Raw genomic sequence first — 22440 nt, 5'->3', positions numbered from 1 at the left:
TGCTCTTTCTTTCACCCCAGTGTTCGCCATATGGTATTGGGTCTAACACACTATGGCTCATAAGTGCAACTTACTATGAGGGGAAAAAGTGCTGCCAGTTGAACTGATACAATTTTTCTTTCAACATAATATTTTCATTCTACATTTCTTAGAAACAGTTCTTTTAGACCTATTAAAATATAAGTTTTTAACCAGATAGCATTCTCACAGACATAAAAAGGAAAATATTCATAAAATTAATTGGCTAGGTATTCCTAAAGCTTCTGTCCATTCAGAACTCAAGTCACTGTCTTCCTATTTTCTCACTCATTCCATCAAGGGTATGAGCGATACAGTGTCTCAGTAAAAAATGTTCCACTATTGATTTCAGGATCTTTTTCCAAGCTGCTGTCACCAGTCTGCAAGTTTTGATGTGAATGCCGGACAATGACAATGGTATCATGACTGCCACTTGGCCAACAGCTACCCTGCTGTTAGTGATGCTGAAATTTAGCAGGGGAGGGGAAGATCAGTTCATGGTATATGCATGTTTATGTGTGTCCTGACATAAAAAGAACAGAGCAACACCCAGTTAGATACCCATGTGCAGACTCAGCGGGGCAGTGGGTTATTGCATCTGGAGCTCAGTCAAGAAAAACAGGTGTGGCATCCATAATCAACAGGACAACGATCATACCCATGGGCCTGACTGTGTCCCACAAAGTTCGTGTGTTGGAAACTTAATCCCCTATGCAACAATGTCAGTAGATGGGGCCTAATAGAAGTGACTTGGGGCCAGTGTTGTGGTGTAATGGTACAGCTGCTGCCTGCATACCAGCATTCCATATGGGCACCAGTTTGTGTCCTGGCTGTCCACCTCCAATCCAGCTCCCTACTAATGGTCTGGGAAAAGCAGCAGTACACGACCCAAGTGCTTGGGCCCCTGCTACTCACGTGGGAGACCCAGATGAAGCTCCTGGCTCCTGCATTCAGCCTGCCCAGCCCTGGGCATTGCGACCACCTTGACGGTGAATCAGCGGATGGAAGATGTCATTCTGTCCTTCCTTTTCTTTCTGTAACTCTTTCAAATAAACAAATAAATCATAAAAAAAAGGAGGTGACTAGGCCACAGGGCTGGGCCCCCATGACTAGGTCGCTATTGTAGGAGTGGGGTAGTCATTATGACAGAGCGTTTCACACGTGTGCTCAGCCTTCTCTTGTTCTTCCTTGAACCTCTGTCACGGGATGGTGTAGCACGAAGGTCCTTGCCAGGTGCCAGCACCATGCTCTGGGCTTCCTCCACGTGTCCAGAACTGTGAAGCAACTACATCTCGGTTCTTCAAAAATGACTCAGTCTCAGAAAATGGGCCGGGACTCCATCAAAGCCAAGAGTAGCGGAGAGCGCCGGTGCTCAGGCTGGGGAAACCCAAACATTCGGCGGCTAAGTGGATGACAAGCGCAGCAGTGGGTCATCCCTAAAGCTTGAGGCGGGGAAGGCCAGTGGGATATCCGCAGAGAAGGCGGAGAAGCGGGATCTGATGCTAGAGTGACCACGGGATTGGCAGCGTGGCTGTCCCAAGCGATTGCAACAGAACTTCCTGGTTGGGGGCAGCTGCCGGCGAGCTGCGTGGAAACCAGTCCACCGGCAGGACTGCGGAAGGGGCGAGGAACCGCTCTGAACAGTTTCACTGCCAAAGGTCAAGGTCAAGGCAGAACCGCAGCCACCACGGGGCCGCGGCCAGTGAGGTCAGCCATGGTGGCCACGCGCCCGGGGAAGGCCAGAGGGAGGCGGCCCCAAGCACAGGGGCAGGGGACGGGCTCTGGACGGAACCGAGGCCCACGGCCACGGGGCCGAGCCGGGCACGGCGGACGGCGGCCCGGCCCCTCAGCCCCGTGGCTCCCTGGTTAGCACAGGCCGGCCACATCCGAGTCTCACTGCTGCTTCCTCAGCTGAGCAGAGCCCGGGGCGCTAACACAGAGGCCCCGCCGTCGCCCGTCTGCCCGTGGCGACTTGGCCAGCGGGCGTCGTCCTTGCGCTGGCCGCTTTTCAATTTCCTGTCAGCCTGGGCCCAGCCTCTCCCTCTGCCCGCTACCACGACTTCCAACGTGGCGCTGCCTATCGCGCATGCCCCGTGCCGGGCGCGCGCGGAGGCCGGCCCCCCGACGTCATCGCGCACGCCGCGGGTGGGCGGGGCCGCGCCACGTCGGCACCCCGCGGCGGCCGTCCGTCTCCCTGCGCGGCCCCGGCTCGCGCGCGCCCTCCCTCGCTCCCTGCGCCGGCGTGTCGCTCACACGCGCACTCCCGCCCGGCCCGGCAGCCGCGCCGCCGCCTCAGCCGCAGCCCCTCGACAGCCGTTGGCACCATGTCGTCGCCTCCCGAAGGGAAACTAGAGACTAAAGCTGGACACCCGCCCGCCGGTACTGGTCGCTTGCACTTTCTCTCCTCGCGCGGGCGCCGAGGGCGGGCTCGAACTGGCGGGCGCCGGGGCTCGGCAGGGAGGGCCCCGCCGGGGCGCCGTGACGGGGTCCCGGGGCGCGCGGGGGCGCTGCGGTGCGCGCGGGTTCCCCGCAGGCCCGGAAGGTGGGCGCAGCAGCGGGGCCCCGGGGGGTGTGGCCCCGGCGCTCGTCTGAGAAAAGACAAAAAAAAAATGTCGTGGGGCCGACCGCTGACTGAGAACGCACGGGTCTTGCAAGGACAGGAGCAGAAGCCGGGCACAAGGCTCGCGGCGCTGAGGCGCGGGCTCGCAGCCTGTCACCCCGAAGAAGAACGAGAAGGCGGGCACCATTTCTGTCAGCAGTCACGAGGCGCCACCCCGTTTACCCACCCCACACACTTCCGTGCCCGTCCAGCCTTTTTCTCCTCAGTGCTTTTGCCAAACCCGGGACCCCGGAGCGCTGTCCCTTAGACAGGGGGGCTCTGAGCAGCCTTCCCGCCCGCGCCCCGCATTGCTCCGCGGGCCCTGTTCACACACCAGTCCGCGTGAGGCTGTTGCGGGAGGCGGCTGGCACAGAGGTCCTTGTACGAACTTCAGACTGGAGACAGAGCTGGGCGGTAAGATGAATCGGCACACAGGCAGGCGGCGTGGGCAACCTCAGCAAGGAGCCCAGTGCCCAGTCTGCATTTAGACCCGAGTGTGTATGGCTGTAGGGTCCACTTCCTCTCGCCCCTTCTTCTGGGATGTTGGCTGGGCGAAGAGCCGTGAAATTCGTGCAGTTCCTCCTGGTTGTTACCAGATCCAGTAGCCCCCAAGGCGCCGGGCCAGGGAGGTGGGGGTCGGATAGAGGGGGAGGCTTGGATCCCTCTACAAGGTTGGGGTGGGGACATGGGCAGGGCTTCAGTTGTGTAAATACCCAGCTCCTCCTAGAGCATGCTTCTAAGGCTGTTATGTTCCTTCCCTTGGTCCCTCTCACACACATAGCCAGTATCTGCCTTCCTCCCTAACAAGAAGACCTAATGCCTTGGGTCCCAGAAGCCAGGCCATGTCATCACCTGGAGTGAGTATTAGAAACTGGGTCTCTCAGGAGGAGAAACCTGCTTCCTTTTGTGGTAAGGGTTCATGTGATCTCTGTGTACCGTCCCCAACCACACGGCACGGAGTTTCACCTCCAGACAGTAAGAGCAGATCCTAAGTATGTCAGATTTCAGGGTAGGTAATTCGGCTCAAGGGGACAGAGCCTGTCAGGGACACAAAAAGCCACCAATGAGGTTGGACTTGGGAGCCAAGCGATTTCAGAAAATCGTTCCCCTGTCACAGAACTAGGTCTGGAAGGCACTTGGGTTAAAGAGAACTTTACAGCAATCTCAGGGATCCACACCCAGCTGCCCCTGATCTGAGCTTCCATAGGGAGGAGCACCTGTATGCTCTGGACAGGGCTGAGCTCCAGAGCTGGGCAGCAGCGGTCTGTCGCAGCTCCCGTTCCCAGGGGTGGAGAGCTGCTTTTTAAGTACCTGTGGAATACTACCAGATCAGAATAACGGTAAAATAAGCTGCACATAGATATATCCACATAGAAAAGGTCTGAGATATAAACCACATATTAACTCCCTGGGAGAAGTTTCATGCAGGCCTCTGATCTTATTGAATTGTTCAGTAAACAGCCAGGCCTCTTGTGAATTACAGATTAAATCATTGATTTATACCAAAAGGGAAGGGAGGCAACTTGTTTGTGCTGGTGTGGCAGTGAACTTGGGTTCTGAGATTCCGAAGCTTTCAGTCATTCCACTTCTGCAAGGCTTGGTTGGAGCCAGATGAGCCGCTTCTGAGCAAGTCACAGGGCGGGGCTTCTTTTGCTGGGGCTCGGCCTGAGCTGGGAGCTTCCTTGGTCCCGGTTCAGGACCCAGCCCTTGGGGATGCCCGGCACTTGAAGGCAGCTGTTTAGCTGGTGGGACCAAGTCTAGGAGAAGCTGTCACTCAGCATTTTTCAAAGCCAGTTAGACTTGGCCAGGGTTGGAGGAAGGACCCTGCACCCCAGGCCCCAGGCGAGGCACAGGCTGGAAGGGTGCCTGTTGGCATTGGCGTTTATTTGGCCTCTCAGCAGTGCCCTTAGCTGCAGGCTGTGCTCTGTCTACAGAGCGCCCTGTGTGAGAACTTGCTTGGCAGGACGCTCTTAGCACTCTTTTTTTTTTTTTTTTTTTTTTTTTGACAGGCAGAGTGGACAGTGAGAGAGAGAGACAGAGAGAAAGGTCTCCTTTTGCCGTTGGTTCACTCTCCAATGGCTGCTGCGGCTGGTGCACCGCGCTGATCTGAAGCCAGGAGCCAGGTGCTTCTCCTGGTCTCCCATGCGGGTGCAGGGCCCAAGCACTTGGGCCATCCTCCACTGCCTTCCCGGGCCATAGCAGAGAGCTGGCCTGGAAGAGGAGCAACCAGGACTAGAACCCGGTGTGCCGGTGCCGCAGGCAGAGGATTAGCCTAGTGAGCCGCGGTGCCGGCCCTTAGCACTCTTGTTTAGTCTGGTGTCGCCAGAGACTGCGCCATTCTGCAGAGGAGATTTTTAAAAAGCCACCCACTGTACTACAGGATAATCATCCCGGAGAGCCAGGAGCATGACTCATAAATCAAAATAACTGCCTTGCAAACCTGGGAACGCTTTCATTACGTGCTTAAATTGGATAACAGACGTGTGTTTAAATCCTCTCTCGGAAATAATAAAATTCTCTTACAGCGACTCTCACTGTTCTTTTGTGTTTCCTCTTTATTGCTGTCTCAACCCGGTCCCCTGCTGTGTACTGTCCCTATCACACTTGCCACCACCTGTGTGCCTCTCTCCTCCTCGATTCCATGGCTGGCTCTCACTGGTCTATTTATGTCCAGGGGCTGGCACCATGCCTGGCACCATGCACTCCCTATGTAGCTCCCCAGGGCCTCCTCTCTCTTACTCCCTCCACAGCATGGCAAGCCTGCAGTTTGCCTGTGTCTGAGCCCTCTCCCCTGCAGACAGATGTGGGGGGATCCCTGTCAGCCAGTATGGATAGCAGGAGGGTGAGAATAAGAGCTAAAGTTTGTTGAGTGTTCCAGTATACAGGCACAGCACTTGGCACTTTAACCTACTAAATCAGTCGTTCTACCATGAAGATGCCAAAGACAATGCCATTTAACAAACTCACTCAACCATTTTGAGTGTTGCCCTTCTCTGAGCCAGTGACCCAGGATCAGCCCAAAAGGGCCTTTGCCTCTTGGAATCTCCACTGCCTGAAAGTGAACTCTGTGACTTGCAGGTGCCTCTTCCCAAGGTGTAGGATTAATGAGGCAGTTTGTAAAGGCATCTGGAGAGCAGGAGGAAGTGCTGTGCAAATATGGAACATTGTTACTTATGAGTGATCGATGTCACTGCATCGTATTTGGGCAAACGTCCGCTGTAAAAGTAATCCAGTCTTAATGATTTGAGACCCCACCACGGCTCCCTCCACTGCAAAATATTTGCAGAGAAATGGGGTGATACTGCTTGTTTTATGAGAGTTATTGCAGAACCAGATTAGCAAAGTTGGATTTAGCGAGAGTCTTTCTGTTTCATCTAACAGCGGTAATGGCATTCCACAGCAGAGGGAGGACATAATTACCAGCCACACTGCTACTCACTCCTGCCAGGCTCCCCGAGTCTTGGCAGTGATGTGAACAAAATCTCTTTGGCAAATACATTTTGCTGGCCCTGTTCACCTCCATTTCCCAGGGGAGCCAGACCATATGAAGCTAAAGTTCTCATGAATCTGATAGACACTAGTTTTACTTAGGATTTTCTTCAAAAAGTAGACATGACAGCCCTCCCAAAATTGAATCAAATGGAAATACAAACATGACTATTTGTTGAAAGTCAAACGGGAAATAGACCACTTGGATTTCTTTAGTGACTTCAAAGCAGTTCATAACCCTGTTAGATTAGTTGGACAGGAGTTAAGGATGCATATAACAGGTTGTTGCGATCATTTCTCCCTGAGTTAGTCTTACAGGAAGGTTTTTAGATTATTGATGCCATTCTTTTGCTAGAAATGGAAGTCATTGGTCTTTTAGCCCATGAACCATAGTCATGGATTTGCCAAGCATAGGAGCTGTGCCTTATACTGATCAGAACTTGAAGGTGCAGGGAACAGGTCTGCTTTGGCTCCCAGCATGCCAAGGGCAAAGATCCTGTAGTTACTGCATTTTCTCAGAAACTTCCAGGCACGGTAGACCCTAGCATCCCAAGGCAAGTGTAGGTTTCTCCCTGTTCCCTAACCACCTTCTGTTATGTGCCCCTTCTAGAATGTTCTGTGCACCTGCTTTTCATTTCTGCATTCTTACTTGGTTTTGTGAGTGCTTTCCCCTTCCTGTCTTTAGAAATACTTCTGTTGATAGAGGGAATATTCAGTTCTATAAAAAGTACTAGTTTAGTTACAGGGTAAGTGGTACTTGCTATTGTAACAGACAACTTGAAATCTCAGCAGCAAACAAAGTGAAGGTTATTTCTCTCCTGGGAGTTCCTGCAGCTGTGTGACACTGCCATTTCAGTGTGTGGCTGCTGCTGAGGGGCCACCGAGTCTAAGTCACCGTAGGCTTTAGGGCACCCTGCAAGTGGCACACAGCCTGTGTCAGTTCCCTATGCTGCTGAAGCGAATTACAATGAATGCTGTGTTTTAAACAACACAACTTTATTTTCTTATGTTCTAGAGGTGGGAAGTCTAAAATTATGTCACCTCATTTTAGAAGGTGCTGGCGGGGTTGGTGCCTTCTGGAGGCTACAGTTTTATAGTGTACCCCTAAACTTAACCTCCGTATTCCCATGTTGGTGGTATTTGGAGGTGTGGACTTTGGGAGGTAATTAGGATTAGATGAGGCCATGAGGGTGGGTCCCCCCATGAAGACCTTCCAGACACCAAGTGGGACCTGAGCACACACACTTGCTTGGTCTCGCCATGTTTTGCCTATACCACGTCCAGATGCAGCAGGAAGGCCCTCGCTAAATGCCAGCATCTTGGTCTTGGATTTCCCAGGCTCCAGAACCGTGAAGAATAACTTTCATTTGAATTACCAGTCTCAAGTGATCTGTTAGCAGCAGAAAATGGCAAAAAACAGAGAATCCATGTTTTTGCCTCTCTGGCTCCTAGAAGCTACCCACATTCCTTGGCTTGTGGGCCCTGTCTCCATCCTCAAAGGCAACACTAGCTGGTCCTGTCCTCACCTCACACACTCTGACCCTGTCACTTCTGCTTCCTTCTTTCGCCTCTAAAGATCCTTGTGATTCCATAGCCACCACCCCCCCCAGTAATCTGGAATAATCTCCTTATTCCAAAGTCAACTGGTTAGCAGCCCAGTTCTCCTTTTCCACGGAATCCACACACTGCCAGGCTCCCGGGAGGGGCCGTAATGCTGCCCACCACAGTCACTTCTCCTGTGCAGTTGACAGAAGCCAGGTAAATGGCCCCGCCCAACTGCAAGGGAGGCCAGGAGGACAGCTGGTGGACATCTCCCCGGGCCTTTCCTCAAGCCACAGTCCCCAGAGCCCGGTCTCCGCAGTACCTCCAGGCAGCCAGCCCTCCTTTCCTCTGGACTTTCTGGAATCAGCTCCTTTTCCTGCACTCGGATGCCCGTGTTAACTGCCCACCGTGCTGCCCTTCCTGCTCTCAGGATGCCCGTGTTAACTGCCCACCGTGCTGCCCTCCCTGCTCTCAGGATGCCGTGTTAACTGCCCACCGTGCTGCCCTCCCTGCTCTCAGGATGCCCGTGTTAACTGCCCGCCGTGCTGCCCTCCCTGCTCTCAGGATGCCCGTGTTAACTGCCCACCGTGCTGCTCTTCCTGCTCTCAGGATGCCGTGTTAACTGCCCACCGTGCTGCCCTCCCTGCACTCAGGATGCCGTGTTAACTGCCCACCATGCTGCCCTCCCTGCTCTCAGGATGCCCGTGTTAACTGCCCACCATGCTGCCCTCCCTGCTCTCAGGATGCCCGTGTTAACTGCCCGCCGTGCTCCTCAGTGTGCAGGAGGTACAGTCAGCTGTGCAGCAGGGTCCCCGTCCTGGCCTGGTCCCTGTCCAGTTTGTCCTCTAGATCAAAGCTGTGTCATGGAATGGGAGACACCTGCTGTGGAGGATGGACCCAGCCTCAGTTCTGAGTCCAGGCTCCTTGACCGTGGGATCACACCACGTCCCTGAACCTCACTTCCACCTCTGGAGGGCCACTAGGGTTGCCCTGTGGGCCCCAGCCCCCTCACAGCCCAGGAGTCTGAGCACGTGCAGAAGAGCAGTTTTCCGTTTTCTTCCTCAGCATCCTTACGATGTGAAACCATATTGGGCTCATGTTGTAGCAGAGCCATTGTCTCCACCTGACGTGCGCACACCTGAAAGCCACTGTCCGGACTGCACGTGGTCTGGGGTGCAGGGTACTCGTTGGGATTCCCCATAGTGTGTGCCTCCTGGCAGTTGTCAGCTCCCAGCCTCTGCACGTGTTGTGTTCTCTCTGCCGGTCGCCCTTGAGCCTGCCCACTTTCTGTTTGCAGGGCTCCCGCCATTGACTGAGTGAGCAGTCAGTGCTTGCCAAGTGGTCCTCCTGTCTCCTTGTAGGGCCATTTCTCTTGACCCTGTTAGAGGTAGATAGACCCTGTTAGCAGCTGGAAGTTGTGCTCACCTCATCTCCCCATTCTGTGGATGGGCAAGAGGGTGGGGGAGTCCAGTCCCATGTCTCTCTGCTTAACCTGCCATTTCAGTGCGCTCTACCTGACAGCAGGAGGCTTAGTCCTAACCTACAGCGCTGGTTGTTTCTGTCTCGTTTTCATTTGTTCTCACTACCAGAACAATCCTTGGAACCTTTCATCTCCAGGTGCAGGTAGATTAGTTGTCTGTGAGTAACTTTTCAATGGCTCTACTCGGGCGAGAACATAAGTACCATACACTTGCTGCCCTGGCTCTGGTCAGTGCTTTTGGTACATTTGTGTGGATTGACAGACCTGTGTTCTCTACTGGAAACCACACCTTGGGTCGTCAGCCCTCAAGGTAGTCAGTGTTCCCAGATTCTTCCTTCCTGCTAGAGAGGTGTCCAGCCTGCTCTGAAGTGAGTTCCTTTTCCACTTGGCACCCAGATAGCTGAGGGGTGCTTGGGCAGGGGTACAAGGTGATTGCTCACCTGCTGCGGTCAGATGTGGATGAAGCTTCCTCTGCTCCCTCTGCTACTTGGACAGGAAGCTGCTCTGCAGAGCGGCTCATTTCAGACGCATCGCCCTCCCTCTGCCAAGAGCTGTCACGACCAGGCTCCATGTACAGGCCTGCGCTTTGTCTGACTGGGCAGCCGTGATACTCTGTTTCATGGAGGGAAGCCTGCGTATGGTCGATGGGCAGACCCCAGGGCTCCTGTGTGGTTTGGGGTAACTGACTTCCCTCTCGTGCCTTGGGGTTACTGTGAAGCAGGGATGCAGGGACAGGGGTCAGGGCAGTGAAACTAGCCAGGACCTGGGGCTCCCCAGAAGCTTGCTCACCTGGGTGGTGACATCACAATAAGGATGCTACGGTGGTCAGCTGGCCTCATGGCCGGTACCCCAGGGGGCAGGCACTTGACAGGGCATCTCTTCCATGCTTCACCCATAGCAGCACTGCCATCTCCCCTTCTGGGTGAGGAACGTGCAGGGGAGAGACTTTAAAGGTCTCTCCAAGGACTGAGACCTGAGCAGCTTTCAAACGTGTTTGAAGGGTGGGTAACAGGTGGGCCCATACCTCTGTCAAACCCTGTTGGAGATGTTTGCTAGCGCTGACTCATTTAATCTTCAGCTGTCCCTACAAGGGAAGAACACGGTCATTACAGGTGAGAGACCGTGAGGCACAGAGAGCGTCAGCATCTTGCTCAGGCACACAGGCATGCACACACGTGCAGATACATACACGCATGCACACACGTGCAGACACATATGCATACATGGACAGGGCTGGGGTTTGAACACAGGGCTCCGACTGCCAGACTCATGCCCTTACCCTCTGCACGGCACTCTTCTAGGAGGAGGCTTGTTTTGGGTTTTTTTCCCACCTTTGAAGCTCTTATTTGAATAACAGCCACAGCTACAGAAATCAGAGTTCTTTTTTTCCTAATGTCTCTCATAAAAAGATTTGCAAATAACCCTGCAAGGATTTCTGCAAAAAAAAAAAAAAAAAATAGTTCCCCCTTTGTAGTTTTACAAGTGAAGAGTTCTGGAGACAACCATACGACAATCACAATAAATACATACTGTCATATTTTTGCCAGCATTGCAAGTTAAAATGAGTCTGTCTCAGCCTTGAGTTATTCCTCTTCTTGCTGCTTTTTATTGCTGCATTAATCACCAGGCATACTGAGAGGGATTAATGAAACTAATTGTTTTAGAAACTAACTCCAATGCAAGCGCTAATGCTGGACGTGGTGTGCTCACTGCCAGGGACAGGCCGCCCGTGGGAGCTTCAGAAGCCTTGGTCATTTCAAGTGTTACCGTGACATTCACTGCCAGGCTTCTCTGCAGGTAGTTGTGTGGCCCTTTTACCTTTCAGTCAGGTTATGGAACACATCAGTGAGTTGTGGTTTAACAGCTTTTTGTGTGCCAAGTTAAAATGATCCAGAGATCATTTTTAAATGGGCATCTGCATTAGTTTGCCGGCAGCCATGACAAAGCAGCATGGACTGGGCAGCTTAGTGGACACTGAGTTCTCTGTCAAGGCTGCCGGTCCAAGGTGGAGGTGCGTGCAGGCTGGATTCTCCTGGGCCTGTCTCCATGCCATGCACACGGCACTGTCCTCACAAAGACCCAGTACCATTGAGTACGGCTGCACCCTAATGGCCTCATTTTAACTCAGTTACCTCTTTAAAGGCCCCGTCTCCAAATACAAGGGATCTTCCAAAGTTTGTGGAAAAGTAGAATTTAAAAAATGGTTTCGTTTGATGCAAAAGTATTTTGAAATCCAGGCACTTTTTAAAAAAATGCATTTTCCATGAACTCTGAGGACCCCCTCATCCATTCACAGTCTAAGGTGATGAGGTTAGGACTTCAGCCTATGAATTTTAAGGGAACACCATTCAGACCATACCAAACATCATTAATCAATTTCAGAGGGACTTCGGATAAAGGGAGGTGGGAAATGAATTTCAAAAGTACACTTAGTGGACATTTCTAGATTTTTCCTTTGCCAAAAAACATTCATAACTCTAAAGTCCCAAGTTTTGAGGGGTTGGGAAATTATCTCAGCCTCCTAAGGATTTAATTTTGATCTCCATTTCTAGTAGTGTGGCAGACGATGTAACTTGGGGAATCTCAGATTTGAAAACTGCCTGCAAATGGCGGCCCATCCGCCCTTCCTCCCTCCTTCCATCTCCTCTCCTTCCATCTGTCCGTCTGAGCTCATAGAGAAATCACTAGGGACCAAAAACAAAGAAGAGACTGAAACCCAGACAGCTTAAGCCGGCTCCACACAAGGCAGGGTTTGGCACCTCAGACCCTGGAAGAGAGCAGGGTGGATGCTCAAGAGACCACGCCCTCAGGGAGGGGACGGAGGTGGGGTCACTACCTGGCCGCATGGAAGGCTCGGGCCTGGCAGGGAAGCTGGGCTGAGTCAGTCTGGGCCTGAGGCCGTCCCTTCGAGTTTGGGAACACAGGTCTGCTGTGACATGAGCTGAGTTCAGATTCACACTATGTCTCTGGCAAGTCCTATTCTGGGAAATCTGCTACGAAGAGGCTGTCCAGGACCCACAGAAGCACGCGCAGGGCCTGTCCTCAGGGTTGCTGTCTGCTCTGCGGGCCCCGTGACATCCTCACTGGCAAAGCCCAGTGAAGAGCAGCTCCTCGTCCACAGCCAACCGCAGACTGGGAATCGGCAGACAGAAGCGAACAACAGAAACAGACGCCCAGGGACCTCAGAGAACAACTGGATCTGCGCTGTCAGACACGTGTGCCCCAAATGTGTGAAGGAGTTGAAGACGTGAGAAAATGAGAAGATGCTATTAATAAAGACCTGATGAATTAGAGACACGAGAGTCATGAAAGCTCTAGAAACGAAAAATAAAATGATTAAAACTCAAGTGCTGGGAGGCAGGCATTTGGCCACTTGGGATGCCTGCCTCCCATATCACAGTAGCTGGGTTCAAGTCCCACGTCCACTCCTGAGTCCAGCTTCCTGCTAATACAGATGCTGAGAAGCAGCAGGTGATGGCTCAGGTAGGGTCCCTGCCACCTACAGGGCAGATCTGCATTGAGTACGCGGCTCCTGGCTGCAGCCTGGCCTAGCTCTGCTGTTGAAGGCGTTTGGCGAGTGAACTGGCAGATGGGAACTCCCTCACTGTGTCTGTCTGCCTCTACAATTCATAAAATAAACTTTAAAAACCCACTGCCGGAACACAAAGCAGATTTTTGAGAAGATTACTGAGTAGGCTCCCAGTTTCCTCTTTCTAAAGTAGAATGTCCCCCGTCTCCATTGCAAAGCAGCAGAGAGGGCAGCGAGGCAATCTTAGCTGCAGCCCAGCTGTGCAAACATGGTCCTTTATTTCCCTTGCTCTCTGTTTCACCCTCTTAGATAGGCAGCTGCTGGGGCACTGCGGGCCCTGGGAAGCAAGCATCATTGGCTTGAAGCCTGGCTGCCCATGTCTCCCAGGGACATCAAAGGTGGTGGACTTGAACTGTGAAGGCCTGAGGCTGCTTTTCACACTCCTTCCCATTCATCAACATCATGAACTTGCCCTGGACTTCTGTGCCTTTTGGTCCAGCCAAAGTTGAAACACCAGCCGACACGGCACCACACGTTGGCTGTATGATTCAAGCTCTGTTGTGGCAGGAAACCGGCATAGCTATTGTGAGCCCTTGTACTAGTGGCCACCATGGCTTTGAAAAGCAGCCTGCAGTTTCTCATAAGACTAAATATGGACTTACTGTGTGGTCCAGCAATTCCACGCCTACGTGTATACTCAAGAGTGTTGAAAACATATCCATGCTGGGGCCAGTGCTGTGGCGTAGCGGGTTAAGCTGCTGCCTACAGTGCCAGCATCCCATATGGGCACCAGTTCGAGACCCGGCTGCTCCACTTCTGATCCAGCTCTCTGCTATAGCCTGGGAAAGCATAGAAGATGGCCCAAGTCTTTGTGCCCCTGTACCCGAGAGGGAGACCCAGAAGAAGCTCCTGGCTCCCTTCAGATTGGCACAGCTCTGGCCGTTGCAGCCATTCGAGAGTGAACCAGTGGATTGAAGACCTCTCTTTCTCTCTGCCTCTCATCTCTCTGTGTAACTCTTTCAAGTAAAATAAATTTCTTTTATTTTTTATTTTTTTTTTGACATGCAGAGTCAGACAGTGAGAGAGAGAGAGACAGAAAGGTCTTCCTTCCGTTGGTTCACCCCCCAAATGGTCGCCACAGCGCTGCGCCAATCCAAAGCCAGGAGCCAGGTGCTTCCTCCTGGTCTCCCATGTGGGTGCAGGGCCCAAGCACTTGGGCCATCCTCCACTGCCCTCCCGGGCCACAGCAGATAGCTGGACTGAAAGAGGAGCAACCGGGACAGAATTCGGCGCCCCAACTGGGACTAGAGCCCAGGGTGCTGGCGCTACAGGTGGAGGATTAGCCTAGTGAGCCTCAGCGCAGGCCTAAATAAATTTCTAAAAAAAAAAAAAATCCATGCAAAAACTTGTTTGCAAGTTGTTCTTAGCTGCATTAGTCATAGCAGCCAAAAAATGGAAATAGCCCAAATGCCTTTTGCCTGATGAATGGAAAAACAGTGTGGTATCTGATGGAATATTATTCAGCAATAGAAAGAATGAAGTGTTGACACTTGTTAGAATGTGGATGAGCCCTGAGAATACTATGCTGGGTGAAGGGAGCTGGTTTGTGAAGCCATGTATTTTATGATTCCATTTCTATCATCTGTCCAGAAGAGACAAATCCAGAAGACTGGTTGCCAGGCACTGGCCATGGCTTTCAGTTTCATCAGGAGCTGTTCTACCGCTGAGTGTGGTGAAGGCTGAACAGCTCTGAATACATTGGGAACCACTGAATTGTACAGCTAAAATGGGCCCATTATGCTGTACATGAACCATGTACCAATAAAGCTGTTCTAAAAGAACTAACATCTGCCAATGGTAGGGTTTCAGAGCACAGTCTGTGGATGTGTTTGCTGCCCCTGACTGGGCTCCGTGGCCCATGTCACCCAGGACTATGTCACCCCATGAAAAGCATCACTGATACTCCTGTAATCCCTTGTTTCAAGGAGAAGATGTACAGGTCCTAAAGCAAGCAGCCACACTACTGCTGTTACACAGATTCTGAAAGGTGACCAGATGGGAAATTGCAGGCATAGACGTGGGGTCAGAGGTGGCATTGAGTGCTGCTCCTGCAGTCTCCCCCAGACCACAGGAATGTTGCCTGGTTGGTAGCGGTCACTGCCAGTCTCCATCTGTAGCTGTGGGCAGGCAGCTGCAGTACCACGTTGCTCATAGCGCTCTCTCTGTTTCCATTCCAGTGAAAGCCGGTGGAATGCGAATTGTGCAGAAACACCCACATACTGGAGACAGCAACGAAGAGAAAGACAAGGATGACCAAGAATGGGAAAGCCCCAGGTGGGAGACTCTGGCAAGTCTGGAGCACGTGTCACAAATAACTGTTATTCGGTTAAATATTAACATTTGTTCTCTGTCCTGTGCTTCTGATAACTCCTGGGCCATGTAGGGCCCTGTGCTGTGTATTTTTCCTTCTGCAATCAGGGAGGCAGGGGTTTTGTTCCCAGACAGGGGACAAAGAGAGCTTCTGGAATATCTTATCTTCCCTGACTACGTCCCACCCACCGCCCTGTCCTGATGCATGGGAGTTGTATTCAGGTAGGCAGCGACAGGTCTGCCTCCACCTGCTCTGAGTGTCTGGTTTAGCCAAGGCTGTGTGGAGCAGGGCAGTGGGATGTACTCACGAGCAGCCTTCCTGTGACTTCGTGGTTCTTTGGTGGTGCACACGGCTACCTTCATCTCTACTCAGAGACCAGACCACATGCGGAGACCCAGTGACTCTCACAACACACAGACTGGCAGTCTGTAGACAGTGTTACCACCGGGGCTTCCGTTCCGAGATTCCCAGCAGACCCTTGAGAACAACACACTAGTTAAGGCTCAGGGGCGGGCGGGCCTGGCCATCTGCCCAACCAAGGTAGAGAATGTATGATTGAAGGAACCTTGGCAAGCATCTGACCACCCCACCCCCAAGTTCTTAGCCAAATCTAGAAACCGTGAGACCACACCCTTATGAGTGACCAAGTGTGCTCAAACGACGTCTCTGCCCTTCCTGCCATCATGCCTCTGATCAACACCTGTTTTCCTTGGAGCTTCTGACTTTGAGGTTGGTTCAAGGACCTTGATACAAATCCATTTCCTTCATCCTTGTCAGACACAAACAGGCACCGCTAACACCTGTGCCTCTCCATGAGGGTGACCACGTGGGAGAAAGTGACCACTAAGCTTTCTGCTTCTAACTTTCTCCAGGTGACATCTGAACCAGAGGAAAGAGAGTGTGGAAAGAAGCTTCCATTTCATTCCTGATTGATAGGGGTTATTCCTAGCAATAGAGACATGAGAAAACAAACCTCCATGGGGGCCTAACTGTGCCCCCATTGTGTACCTGGGTAGTTAATGGAGCAGGAGTTTGAATTGGATTTACTGGCATCCAGAGGAAGCCAGGCGAGTGAGAGCATGTGTCCCCTGGAGAAGGAAGTGTGTGTTCCTGGTCCCCAGAGCAGCTATATTTAGGCATTTTCTATAAAACCTCGCGTGGGTCAGCTACAGGGCAGCCACATGAGGGAAGAACATCATTTTGGGTGAAATTTCTGAGTGATTATTTCCTATTTTTAAATCATGAGATCACAGTGAGAAGATTCAGCCCATTTTCTGGTTTTAAAAGCAGAAAGCAGTTTAAAGAAAATCTTGCAATTACCCTTATCCCTGGCTCTTTCCACAAAGCCGTGTTTGGGACATAACAGCATCGGGAACTCCCCTACAGATCTGCAGCTCAGTTTATTGAAGGTTTCAGAAACACTGGGGCTTTAAGAGGATAACTCAGATTTTAGGAGAATAAAGCCGTGCATATACTGTTTAGACCCCTAAAGGAAACTGTGTGATGTGCAGACCAAGCAAGATAAATTTTTAAACTCAAGAGACTCGTGTCAAGTTCAGGTTAAGTTTCAGCTCCATAGGAGTTAATGGGTACTTCTGGTTTTCAGCACATTCCTGAATGTGGGCCTCTGGTAGTGCTCTCCCCTAGGGAACCTGGGCATCCACACGTCCACACCCAGCCACTTCCTTAAGGAGGAGGCGGAGGACGAGAGAGAGCCTTGCCAGGGAACCATGCTGTAAAGTTCATGAGACCCACGCTATTCTGTGTGAGTTTAAGTGGAGCGAGATACAAATAGCTGTTTCCCTGCCTAACACGGGGTGGATGCAGGAGAGGTGCTCACTTATCAGCATGTTGAGGAGTAAGGGCAGGGGAGTCTGTTTGTTTTCTTTCTATTGATTTCTGTTCATGAGATGAAACACAGCTTTTATAGGTGATAAGTACATTTAAATAACTGCACCAGGGCATGAGCAGTCACAAGGGGCGTGGGTGAGCACCTGGCCATGGACACCTTCGCCACCTTTAAGGTGCGTTTCCTCTCTCTCCCTGGAACAAATATTTTAAAACAGGCCAACTGCAGAGCAGGGCTTACACACACACACACACACACAAGCAAGGTTTTCCATGATGTTCCCTGCAGCTGAATGGCTGTAATACATTCCTGTGGGTTTGCTAGCTCTTGCCTTTGGGCTTTGGATTGGCTCTGTACCGTTGTACGTTAACCCCCTTGACATCACCTCCTGAGTGGGTTGGGCTGTGTACACCATTAAGCTCTCGACCTGTGTCACCAACACAGCTGCTGAAATGCTGCAAAGGGCTGCTACCCTGTACACTGGTTGGCTCCCACCACCATGCACTCCCACCTTTCTGGTGGGCTGGCTGAATAATCATCGTTAATAACAACCAGCACTCATTCTTGGAGAATGCAATGAACCCTGCTCTAAGCACTGTGTCCATGTGGATTGACCCTCCCACCTGCTCTGTGTGAGACCATCCCTGTCTCAGAGTTGGTACTGGTGGTTATCCCTGCTCTGAGTTGCCACTTCCTCTTCAGCGGCTGGCAGAGTCAGGTGACTTTTCCCAGGCCACACAGTGAATGAGTGGTGGAGCAAATGTTCCAGCGCCGGCAGCTGGGACCAGACTCCTGACTCTTGTGATGCTGTCGCTTACCTCGTGAGCTAAGTGCTTCCCATCGGGTCTGATGCTCCCACTGCCTTGAAGTCGCCATCCCGACACCCATTAGATAGATGAGGGAAAGCACAGCTCTCGGAGGCTGTCCCACCCAGTGATGAGGAGCTGGACTCAGTCCCCAGTCTTGACTTGGAAGCCCGGCCCCAGGGATGTTAGAGAAGCCCTTGAATCAACATGAGCTGCTATCTGGATCCTCTAAAAATAAATCTCATTGGTTCTGGGGTTTCCGATGCCCTGTTCCTACACCTGAAGTGCAGAGTCCCAGCCCTCTGCAGTCTCACCAGCAGGAGATGGTTTAATGATAGGTTTACAGCAAGGTTTAGAGGCACTGGGTTGGTTGTACTTTACATATGGAAAGGCCTATTAATTTGCAAAATTTATAATACATTTTATTATCCTCTTGGAAATGTCTTGACCATCCGTATTATCCTAATCCTAAAGTTTCTTGTTTTCTCATGTTTTGATCCAAGTATTCTCCGAACATGAAAATACATACTTAGTGTCAGATACTAATTTCCTTCCCAGCCATACATCTACATGCACAAAACCCCGTTTTTCTTTCTGGAGATTTAAAACTTGTTCTAAGTAAACTGATTCATCTTTGGTGGCTTCCTTCTCCATTAACTGGAAAAATAAGTACTGATTACAGAGAAAATGAGAATTAATTATCAAAGAAGTTGTAATGTGACCCCCCCCCCCAAAAAAAAAAAACACCCTACAACTTTTACTAGTCATTATATTTCTTGGAAATGTTTATGCAACTATACAACTCTTACTCGCTTTAATCTTGTAAATTTCCAGAGATTTAAAAATAATTTCTTATGCTGACAAATTGTTTCAAGATGCTATGTTAAAAAGAAAAAAATATATAGCAGAAATGTAAAAATGTTGCCTAAGAATTTCCATCAAGCCAAGTTCTTGATCTCTCTGACTCTTCATATCTGAGAAGAATGATGGCTTCATTACTGTTAGCTAATTCTTTCCCAAGTGGCTGCTGGATTCTTTCCTGAACGGGCCCAATTAAGGAAGGCAGTGATGGTCCTCTGAGCCTTTTGTTGAGTGCAGTGAGTTGAAGTACCCAGCTCCATGATATGACAGAGAAATTTTAGGCAGAGCATGGACTTCCAGAGCTAGAATTTATGGAAGAAATTTGTTTAATTTTGAACATTTACTGAGGACCCACCATGCCCCCTGCTCAGTACAATGAATTAAAAAGGAGTGACAGAAACGGTAAGCCACAGGCAAAGGGGTTTGGGCACCAACAGGGAAGGGCAGGAAATGGGTGCAAGGAAAGAAGAAATAGGAGAAAGGGTGAGAAGAGAGCTGCCCTTATCTGAGCTCGACTTTCCATAGGGCTCTGACTTAGGACCATGTCAGAACTGTTTCACACACCCCTAAAGGAAGCACATAATTCACAAACCAGGATTCCGGAGGGACCCAAAGTGACACAGAAACAGAAGGGCCTAATGGCACTACAGTGGATTAATAACACCTCATTAAAAAGAGTAGAGGGTTACCCAAGTAACTGGAAAACAAAATTTTGACTTTTTACCATCAAGCTAAAAGCAAAAAAAAACAAAACAAACAAACAAAAAAAACTACAAGTGAATGCTGTGTTTGAGCTAGTGAATCTGTTTCTTATAAGTTAGCAATTCTAAAAGTGCCTTTTGTGTATGCCCAGCTATTTTGTTGATAATAATATCAGAGTTTCTCATTGTCAGTGACAGAGGCTGCAAGTCAGAAAAAGGAAAGACTGAAATGAACTTTGTGCTGTTGGGTGCTAATTGGAAAAATCCATGTGAATGCATAGTTTTGGATAGATGGCTAAGTGCCTGGCTCATTGGAGGATGGATGGATGGATGGATGGTGGGTGGATGGATTATGGATAATGCATACATATACTTACCTATAGAAATAGGGGTTGAGGGGAGTATACGTGCCTGTTTTCCTAGCTTTGTTCACTGAGAGGTCCTAAAAGAGCTGACACCCGTGTAGCCAGGAGCATCCCTAAGGCCCAAGATTTTGTTTTTGAAACTTCATTCCCCAGCCTGGGGATCCAGGTCCCGTGCAGAAATGGTTGATTCCAGAACCAGGACAAGAAAAATATTAGAGGGTCCTGGAACACCTTTAGTGCTGGCACATGAGAAGTGCTCTTAAGAGGGACGGAAGCCTGGCAGGATGACACAGAAGCCCACCTGAAGGGCCTCCTAGTGGCCAAGGCAACAAAATAAATAATGATGGTATTACACTATAACCTGTACAGTAAGACAAACATCTTGAGTCCATGGTTATATAAATAATTGAATAAATAAACCGGGAACAAGAGGCAGCTCTGCTTTGATAGCAGAACTCCCATTAATAAATGTATAAGAAAGGAGGGAAATACACTGTAACAAGCAGGCGAGATCCATAGATGGGTGTTAGGGATGATGGGTAAAAGGTTGAGGAGGAACCACAATATTTGCAGCCACAAAATATCTCCTCCAGTATATTTGTGAATCCCAAAACAAAACACAAAGGAAATCTTTTTTAGTGGGAACACTTGTTTACAGTATGAAAACTGAAACAAGAGAAAGTCACCTTGTTTGAGACCATGTAGGGTGACCCTAAGTTTTTGCAGCTCTGCACATGTCTGAATGATCTCAAAAGCACCACATATACTGATTTTAGAGCACAAATTTTAGCAAGTTCATAAAACTGGAATATGTGCAGATTGATGGTACTTTTCAATCTGACCCTTGATAAAAAAGCCTTGCCAACCCCACTGTAGCCTAGCCTACTTTTGAAAACTGCCCTGTGACTTTATAAACAAGTGAAGAACCTTACAACAGTATGCATCCAGTTACCTCTCTCCCCACTTTGCTCTGTGTCATATACGTTACTTGTATGCAGAATACAAAGTATACTTGCTGGTAACAGCATAACTACTGGATCTCCAGGAGAAAAAGCCCTGATTTGTAGTGTTTGCCATTTTTATGGTGTAAACACCCCTACCACAGCCAACTTTAAGGTGGCAACATGAACACAAACCCGCGAAGAGGCGCTAACCATCAGCTGTCGGAGAGAGTTGACTGAGCACTCCACTGGCTGCAGCCCCCACAAGCGTTGCTGTTGTTTTCTATTTTTAAATTAGTGCGCTTTTACAGGGGCTTAGGCAAGTACAGAGATGAGCATTTTCTGATACCCTTTATACCCTCATGTTGATCTGACTGGTGGGCCTTATGTCTTCCTGCAGAGCAGCATTTCTGTTGTTTTCCCCTCTTCAAGTTTCTTACAGGGAAGGTAAATAGTCTTCCAGCTTTTGTGTGTCTTTGTTTGTATTTCTTTGTTTTGCTTTCTTTTTTTAAAGGTGTTTTCACTGTAGCTTGATTTTTTGGTGAAACTTTTCTTTTGGGACACTAAGCACAGCATTCCATTGTCTTCTGGCCTCCATCGTCACAGTGAGGAGTCAGTGTAATCCTTGTGTCGCGGTTCCATGGATGTTAGGATTCCCTTGATGTATGGTTGCTTTTAAGACTCTCTCTTAATTTTTTCCTTTCAGCCATCCGTCTGTGACATGCCTGCCAGGTGTGGTTTTCTTTATATTTCTTTTTTTTTTTAAGATTTATTTATTTATTTGAAAGTCAGAGTTACACAGAAAGAGAAGGAGAGACAGAGAGAGAGGGAGAGAAGGAGAGAGGGAGGGAGAGAGGGAGAGAGAGAGAGAGGTCTTCTATTCGCTGGTTCACTCCCCAGTTGGCTGCAATGGCCGGAGCTGTGCCAATCCGAAGCCAAAAGCCAGGAGCTTCTTCTGGGTCTCCCATGCCTGAGAATTTGATCCTCCACTGCTTTCCCAGGCCATAGCAGAGAGCTGGATCGGAAGTGGAGCAGCCAGGTCTCGAACTGGCACCCATAAGGGATGCCAGCACTGCAGGCGGTGGCTTAACCCATTACACCACAGTGCCAGCCCCTCTTGGTATTTCTTACATGGGTTTCACTGAGATTCTTAGATCTGTGATTTGGTATCATCAATTTAGAAAAATTGTCAGCTATAATATTTTCAAAAGTTTCTTCTGCTTCTTTTTCTTTCCTTTTTAAAAAAATTTATTTATTTATTTGAAAGACATAATTGCAGAAAGAGAGGGAGGGAGGGAGGAAGGGAGAGACATGGTATGGAGGGGAAGAGAGAGAGAGAGACTATGAATCTTCCATCTGCTGGTTCACTCCCCAGTTAGCCACAACAGCCAGGGCTGAGCCAGGCCAAAGCAGCCAGCCAGGAACTTAATCCATGTCTTCCATATCGGAGGCAGAGACCCAGCCAGTTGAGCCATCAGTGCTGCTTCCTGGGTGAACGTTACCAGAAAGCTGGGATTGAGAGCAGGGCCAGGACTGGGAGCCAGGCACATCAATACCCGATGTGGCTGTCCAAACCAGCATTTTAATCAATAAGCAGAACACCGGCTCCTACGCCAGCTTGTAATGGTTCTCTTAGTAAGGCTAAGTAGGAAGACAAGAGATAGAACATCCAAAGCCTTGAAGTTATAAGATGGCACAGCCGTATGCCAGCTGAGATCCCATGGCCTACAGGCCTGGGAATTGTTCTCTCTGAGCTATGGTCGGTGTGTTTGAACTTTCATTACCGCATGTGGGGAGCCAACGCCAATGTCGCCCCTAAGTTCCATGTCATCTTTTGTGTCCAGCCCGCTTGTCAGCTGCCCTTTAAAAACATGTGCACCCTTCTTCCT

At 50.1% G+C, this 22440-nt stretch overlaps 1 protein-coding gene across 1 annotated transcript in view; it reads left to right on the top strand.

Annotated features, from left to right (window-relative positions):
* The first annotated feature begins 2247 nt into the window (after nt 1-2247).
* The window catches only part of DAP (death associated protein), a 55809-nt gene continuing 35616 nt past the window's right edge, over nt 2248-22440 (top strand). The window contains exons 1-2 of the mRNA XM_062211823.1: nt 2248-2397; nt 14895-14991. Coding sequence (XP_062067807.1) covers nt 2343-2397; nt 14895-14991 — 152 coding nt within the window. The 5' untranslated portion in view covers nt 2248-2342. The remainder of the gene's footprint in view (nt 2398-14894; nt 14992-22440) is intronic.

The sequence above is a fragment of the Lepus europaeus genome, chromosome 15 (assembly GCF_033115175.1).
Source record: "Lepus europaeus isolate LE1 chromosome 15, mLepTim1.pri, whole genome shotgun sequence".
Taxonomy (NCBI): Eukaryota; Metazoa; Chordata; class Mammalia; order Lagomorpha; family Leporidae; genus Lepus; species Lepus europaeus.
Note: the sequence above shows the minus strand (reverse complement) of the source record. Positions and strands in the feature narration are given on the sequence as shown.